At 46.8% G+C, this 7,967-nt stretch overlaps 1 protein-coding gene across 1 annotated transcript in view; it reads right to left on the reverse strand.

Annotated features, from left to right (window-relative positions):
• Positions 1 to 181, reverse strand: part of GPATCH1 (G-patch domain containing 1) — a 42,370-nt gene extending 42,189 nt beyond the window's left edge. The window contains exon 1 of the mRNA XM_004371613.1: positions 87 to 181. Coding sequence (XP_004371670.1) covers positions 87 to 159 — 73 coding nt within the window. The 5' untranslated portion in view covers positions 160 to 181. The remainder of the gene's footprint in view (positions 1 to 86) is intronic.
• Positions 182 to 7,967: the final 7,786 nt, after the last annotated feature.

Raw genomic sequence — 7,967 nt, forward strand, 5'->3', positions numbered from 1 at the left:
CCGAGCCCAGGATTGTGCGTTCTTGTCCCGAATCCTGGACCCCTTGTCTGTTTTCCACAGGCCCCACCGCCCAGTTCGGCCTGCACCTTCTTCCAGCGGCTCCAGGCCGGTACCGTAGCTGACCAGATCCTCATCGCTGTCACTGTCCGGCGCCGCCATCTTGCTCCCTTCCGGGCCCCGCCCACTCCCTACGGCGGCTTTGACGGGCCAGAAGCTTTCTCCTTCGCGAACGAAACCGGCGCTCTAGGGTTAAGGCCCGCAGGCCTCGGAAAGGGCCGACCTAGCCGGTTGCAGCCTCACCCCTTGGATCAGTACTGGGGGTTCTTAGGTGAAGCCGGGCAGGAGTTCAAGACGTCTCCTAGCCCCGCGCTGTGGGGGTCAGGAGGAGGCACTTGGAAGAGGCTGGGAATCCGCCAGCCCTTTGGCCGTGGGGCTGGTCTTATGTAATGTGACACCTGTTACCTGCCCACCGCCCCCCAGCCCCTAACCTCCTTCCCCTGGTAGCTGCCAGCTGCCCCCTTCCCTACCACCAGCCACCGACCAGGAAAGTCCCTGTGCGCCCAGATATGCCCGCCTGCCCTTCTGTTGTTTCACGTGTCGGTGGACGTGGGAGGGAATAAAAGATTACAGAATTACGTGTTGTTAAAACCGGAGAGGGATGGGATAATACGTATACACGTGTATTTGCGTGTGTATATGTATATAATTTCATTTTACTTGGATCCACAATCAACGCCCATGGAAGCAGCAGTCAAGAGGTCAAACGAGGTATTGCACTGGGCAGATCTGCTGCAAAAGACCTCTTTTTAAAGTGTTGAAAAGCAAAGATGTCACTTTGAGGACTGAGGTGCGCTTGACCTAAGCCATGGTATTTTCAGTCGCTTTATATGCATGTGAAAGCTGGACGATGAATAAGGAAGACCAAAGAAGAATTGATGCCTTTGAATTATGGTATTGGTGAAGAATGTTGAATATACTATGGACTGCCAGAAGAACAAACAAATATGCCTTGGAAGAAATACAGCCAGAATGCTCCTTGGAAGCAAGGATGGCAAGACTTCTTCTCATGTACTTTGGACATGTTATCAAGAGGGACCAGTGTCTGGAGAAGGACATCATGCTTGGTAAGGTAGAGGGTCAGCAAAAAAGAGGAAAACTCGAGGAGATGGATTGACACAGTGGCTGCAAAAATGGGCTCAAACATAGCAACAATTGTGAGGAGGCACAGAACCAGGCAGTGTTTTGTTCTGTTGTACACAGGGGTCACTGTGAGTCGGAACCTACTTGACGGCATCTAACAACAACAACAACACCTGTGTGCGGCCAGTTTTGAGGAACAGGAACTTCAGGGTCTGACTGGAAGCTGTGTTTTAGGATATATGGCGTGTCCTTAATTACTCTGTTTTTACAAATGCCTGACCCTGAGCCCTTCACTTAGAGAAAGCAACATGAAAGGAATTTACAAAGACCCTCAGGAGACTACCCTGCCCTGACCCCCCTCTATACCTCCTTTCACCATCCCCTCTTTGGAGGATACCTTCGAGTTGACACTACCCAATTCGAATCATATCAACTCACAATAAATACGTTCTGTTACGCTAATTTTTGGTGTTTCGCTTCGCATTTAGGTTTTGTACACATCAGCTAATAAGGGATGAGGCTGAGGTAAAAACTTGACCCTAAAGCCCAAGTTTTCAAAATAAGAGTCAGGAGGACACTTGAATCAGAATCACCTGGGATGTTGTTAAAAGCAGATTCCAATCTCCCCATCCCACCCCACCCCCAGGCTTCAGAAATCTCTGGGAGTGGGGCTGTTCCTTGAGCATTGCAAATGCAATCCTGCCTCCTGGGCTTTGTACTCCTTGTTCCCTCTGCTTGGAATGCTCTTGCCCCAGATAGCACAGGACTCATTCCCTCACAACTTCAGATCTCTGCTCAAATGTCACCACCTCAGTGAAGCCTCCTTTGACCCTGTTAAACAATCCCTATCCTCTGCACTCCCTATACCATTTTTCCACAGTACTTCTCACCTTCTAACATACTATATAATTTGTTTTACTTATTTATTATGTTTATTGTCTGTCTCTTCACTAGGATATAAACTCCCTTAGGGCATAGATTTTGGCCAGGTTTTTTTTTTTTTTCCTTTGCTGTATCCTCAGAGGTTAGAACACTGCTTAACACACAGTTGTCGTTTTTGGAAGAGTGAATGACTAGGTAAATAAGCCATGATACATCTGTGGTGGTTTTAAAACATGGCCCCAAGATTGCTTGACAAGTCTCCCAAGGAGAAGGGAAGTCATTGTCCCCTCCTTTTGAATCTGGACTCTGTGACTGCTTGACCAAAAAAAATACAGTGGAAGTGACAATGTAGCATTTTCCTGGCCCAAGCTTTAAGAAACTGGCAACTTCAACTTCCTGTTTCTTGGGAAGCTCCCTCTTGGAATCCAGCCTCATGCTGTGTGGGAGCGTGAGCCACATGGAAAGGCCTTGTATCCCAGCCCACTATCCAGCTGAGGTTCCAGCCAACAGCCAGTGTCGACCACCAGATACGTGAATGAGAAAGACTTCGGAATGATTCCTAGCAAGCGCCATACTGAAGCTGCATGAGACACTCCAAGCAGTAACTTCCTAGCTGAATTCAGCCACCTCGTCGAACTATGAGAGAGAATAATAAAATGATCGCTCTTCTTTTAAACCATTAGGATTTGGGGTAATTTATTACACAACAATAGGTAACCAGAACAATCTCTATGATGGGAAATGCTGATGAGGAACTATCTCCAACAAATGTTGTTAAATGACAAAAACAGAGATGAGGCAGAGTACACAGGATCCTGCCATTTGTTTTAAAAGAAAAATTAAGTAGTTGAATTGTGGAAAAGGGCAATGTATCTGCAGATATACTGTAAAATGCACAATAGATCTCCAGTAAACTCCCCAAGAAACCAGTAACAGTGGTTGCCTCTGAAAGAAGGAAATCATGGTTGGAGGAATACATGATTATATTGTTTGAATTTTTGTTTTTAATCTCATCCACGGTTCATTATTTCCCAAACATTTTTATGTCAGTGGCTTAGTTTTCATTTTAAAGGTTTTTGTATTTATTACCCCTTTTCCTGCCTACCAAGAGCTTGGCAGCTAACCAAAAGATCAGCAGTTCGAATCCACCAGTTGCTCCTTGGAAACCCTGTGGGGCAGTTCTACTCTGTCCTATAGGATTGCTATGAGTTGGAATTGACTTGATGGCAAATGGGTTTGGTGTTGGTTTTGGTTTTCCTGCCTCCACAGATTTAATGTACTAAAGGAAAGGAATCTTTCTCTGTGTCTTTTTGTCCTGCAAGACCACAGGGTCATCTTTGAACATCAAATGTCGTTATCAATGTAAACATATTGAAAGTAGATTGAGGGTGAATCCATATACCCAGACAAATCATGAAAGTCCACGGTTTCATTTCTAAATAACCCAAATTTATTTTCTCATAGTTTATAGCTTCTAAACCAAAACCAAAGCCATTGCTGTTGAGCACATTTTGACTCATACCTTATAGGACAGAGGAGAATTGCCCCATAGGGTTTCCAAGGAGCAGCTGGTGGATTCAAACTGCCAACCTTTTGGTTAGCAACCAAGCTCTTAACCACTGTGCCACCAGGGCTCCTATAGCTTCTAAAGGGGCAAGGAAAACCCAATAAGTTCATTATTGACTGTTCCACCTAATCAGATTCCTGACAACCAGGAGCATTTGGTAAAACAGTAATCATCAACCCCTCAGACTCCTGAACACTGAAGCTCACGAGACAAAGGAACTTTCAAAGTCACTGCAGCTTCCTCAAGGAGTAGCTCTCAGCTGTCTCCTGGGTGTCTACTGGGTGTTTCATCAGTGAGCATGGTCCTTTACAACCTAGAAACAATAGGTTTTATACAAAGCAATAGCAGCTTAAGCACCACAGACCTTTCCTGTCTTAGTCAGGTACGCAAATGTACAAATCTTAGGATCTTATCAGGAAACCAGAGATAGGAAGATGGGCTGAGTCATCTGGGTAGGGAGTCATTTCTCCCTCCTGGTCTGCAGTCATTGCTGGCCACATGACGGTCACTCATGACATGCAAAGAAACACTCTCTGACTATGTGCTTGGGAGTCAGTGTCACTCTTTGTGGTTTTTTTTTCAGTTGAAGTACAGCATATGTACAGAAGAGTGCACAAATCATAAGCACACAGTTTAATGTATTTTCACAAAATGAACACACCCATGTAACAGCATGCAGATCAAGAAGAGGAAAATTTCCACAATCCCAGAATCAGTAGTCCCAGTATGGACTAGTTTAGTACTTTATATAAAATGGAATCATAGTATTTCGTTTCTGGCTTCTTTGGCTCAACAACATTTTTGTGAGATTCACCCATGATGTTGCACATAATAGCAATTGTTCATTTTCACTGTGTATAGTTTTTCATGATATGTCTATGCTATAATCTGTTTATCCATTCTACAGTCCATGGGCATTTGGGTACGGAGAAACCTGTGAGAGCCAGGAACTCAGTGGGACTGCCTTGTTTTTCCAGGTTTCGCAAGTTTTCCGCCTTTGATGGTATGCAGTCTTACCACTTTCCTATCGCTCTGTTGGTGACAGGTTTCCACCTTACATGGGTTCCAGCTTTCACAGGTTTTACTGTAGTTTCTATTAGGGGCTATTTTGAATAGTGCAGCTATGAATATTCTCATACACAGCTGATGGTGTACAGAGCTATGCATTTCTGATGGGTATCTACCTAGATGTAGAATTGCTGTATCCTAAGGTGTGTATGTATTCCACTTTAGTAGACAATGCCAGTTTTCAAAAGTGTCTGTACTGATTTACCCTCCCATCAGCAACCTATGAGAATTCTGGTTGCTCCACATGGTTGCCAACTCTTGCTAATTTCTGTGTTTTTCATTCTAACCACTCTGTCATTCATTTATTTGTAACCTATCATCACTTCTCCCCTATATGCCAAAATACTTCTTCTTTTAAATCACAGGTAAGAGTTTAGTGTAGCATAATTTTTGAGAGCCAGGAGCTTAGCATCAGAAAGCCCTGGCTCTGGGACTTAACAGGCTGGTGACCTCTGAGCCTCAGCTTCCTCATCTGTAAAATGGGATGATAAAGTAGCCACTGCATAGTTGTGGGATGTGACAGAGAGAATACATTCAGAGTGCTTAGCATAGTGCCCAGCATGTAGTAAGCATGCAATAAACAACAGCTATTCATAAGAACGCATTGCACAGTTGAGGAAGCTGAGGTCACAAGGGGTAAAAGGCCAAGGTGACCAAGTGGCAGAGCCTGCTGCACCTGGGTCTGGCTTTCTCTGGTTGGTGGTCCTCCACAGAACTGTATGGCCACAATTTCCTTCTATGGTTTTTTTTCTTTTTGCAAAGTTAGGTCCATAATTTACAATGAATTTTATTCACTTAAAGATTACCTTATAATTTCTGCATTTAATTTGACAAATTTCATCAGATCCCCAAGACTGTATGTCTGGCTGTGTCCCCAGAGAAGTTAGTGCCCCTTGTCAATGAGCAGGTCTTGGGAGGCGAGATGTGCATTTTACTTGGAGGAACTAGATCTCTGGGTGGTCAACAGCTGGCCTCATCCAGATGGTAAAATGGGGCTTGGCAAAATAGTTGTCAGCAGAGATTTTAATTTTTGTCTCTGTCAGAGATTCCCACCCTAGCTTTTTTGTTAGGAGCACAGAGGCTCAGGCGGGGTCTTGTTGCACACACCGCCAATGGGGCTGACAAATAGGAAGTAAGATGTTACTCCCCTGCTGCTTCTCATTTCCTGATCGCAGTGGGGTCAAAGCTCTGGGGCCCAGGGCCCCCTGAGATGAGCCATAAGACTGTCCACAGATGGCTGGTCCTGCCCCACCCCAAGCAGCAGCACTCAAGATGGTTCAACGTGTCCAGAGGATGTCTCACACAGGGAGGTGCTCCTTTTCCTCTGAAGATGCCCAGGAGATAGTCTTGGGGTTCTTAATAGTATGCTGCTTTCTTTTCTTGCTCCTCTTCCTTTTGAATAAAAGAAGCTGGCTGGGGCAGGTAACTGTGTCTGGTTAAACAACAGATTTGGTTTTCACTGTATCCATTTTTATATTTATCTCCTCTTAGGGCAAAGTATCACTGGTTTTCCATTTAGGCTTAGACATTGTTGCATTTTAAAATAAACTTTGTTTAAACAAAGCCAGTAATTTTAAAGAAAAATATTGTCAATAAAAGTACAAGTGGCACACACTTATATAACAAATTGTGAAGGCAATTCGAGATTTAAGGTGGTAGAAGCAGATGGCAAAAATCAGAAGGTGATAAGGAGTCAGCAGGGCTGAGCTAAAACCCAGCTCAGCCGCTAATGGCAAGCGCGCCTTGGCCACTTAATTCCTCTGGACTTGGTCTTCTCACCTGCAGAACGGAGATTATTTAATTCTTTTATTTGCAGAAGGGGTCATGAGAATTAAACATAGTATCTACAATTTCTGGTCAGAGTAGAGGTTGCATTGATGACAACTTGATTGTAATTATTACAAATATAATAGACCGACCCACCACCCCCTGGGATCTCTAAAATGAAAATGGCTGTTGTTAACTCCCAGCCGGCTGGTACGTTTCCAAGGCAATGAATTAAGCATAGGGGGATCGACGTTTGCTGTAACTACCCTAGAACTCGTGTCTAACCTTACGCGGAGCCCTGGTGGTGCAGTGGTTAAGAGCTCAGCTGCTAACCAAAAGGCCGGCAGTTCGCATCCTCCAGCGCTGCTCGGAAGCGCTATGGGGCAGTCCTACTCTGCCCTATAGGGTCGCTATGAGTCGGAATCGACGCGACCACAACCGGTTTGGTTGGTTTTGGCTCTGACCCCAAGAGCGAAGCAAAGTTCTCGCATCCGCCAGGGCATTTCGCAAACATCTGTTGCGGCGTTGAGTCGTTAGAACTGTGCAGGTTCTTTTTAGAATTAGAGAAAAAGTCCTTTGCGGAAAACGCCTTTTCTCGTGCGGTATTTCTGGACTCTACAGGGGTGCTCACGGCTTAGGTCGGCACCGAAGAGGTGGATTTTTTTTACATTTTCTTGGTTGTTGGTCTTTAGTTGTTGGCTCAATGTGTTATTTTAAGTCTCAAACAACCGCTAATGCCCTCCTCCTCCCCCCTTTTTTTAAGAGAAAGAAACACTTGGTTTGCTTTGAAAGCAGATTGTGTTCTATTCTACCTGCGGCATCTACCGACCGCGAGGGCCTGCAGTAACCGCGCAAAGGTTTCCCTTTGCTGGAGTCGGGGTGGAAGCGGCAGTGACTGCAGGACCCGCGGCCGGGAGGGGCGAGGCCAGCTAGCTGAGGGGCTCTGCAGAGTCCAGGCGCTGCATTCTGCTGGGCAGAATACAAGCCCAAATGAGTGTGATCAGGCCCATTTTGCAGTTGAGAAAACTGAGGTTTGGCGAGGTGGACCCCTGCGCGGTCCCCAATCCCCAGCCGATCAGCCCTCGTCGCTGCAGCGGGGTAGGGGGGCAAGTGGGTTGACCGCCAAGCGAATCGGCCGGAGTCTCTCCGGCCAAGGCCTCGGTGACGCAGCAAACTTCCTCGGCGTCCCCGACTCGGCCTCTGTGTCCCTCCCTTCCAGAGGGAAATTTTTCTTGACTGTCTGGCCCAGGGTCCAACGTGGCGTCCGGCCTGGTCACTGTCCCCGCGACGTCCGCAGTCCTCCGGGGAGGGGCCAGGATTTCACTCGCGACCGTCTCATCTACCCCGGGGCACCTGCCCTCCAGGCGAGAAGGCGGGTCCCGAGCGCAGCACCCCGATGTCTTGCCTTGCCCCCTGGGCTATCGCAGCGCTCACATGGTTGAGGCAGCAACGACGCCCAGATTAGGACCCTGAGGCTGTCGCAGCTGAGACCCCGGCCTGGGGCGCGGGCTCCCCGCCGGCCAATCCCGGAGCCTGGCGGGCG

This window comes from Trichechus manatus, unplaced genomic scaffold (genome assembly GCF_000243295.1).
Source record: "Trichechus manatus latirostris isolate Lorelei unplaced genomic scaffold, TriManLat1.0 scaffold00014, whole genome shotgun sequence".
NCBI lineage: Eukaryota > Metazoa > Chordata > Mammalia > Sirenia > Trichechidae > Trichechus > Trichechus manatus.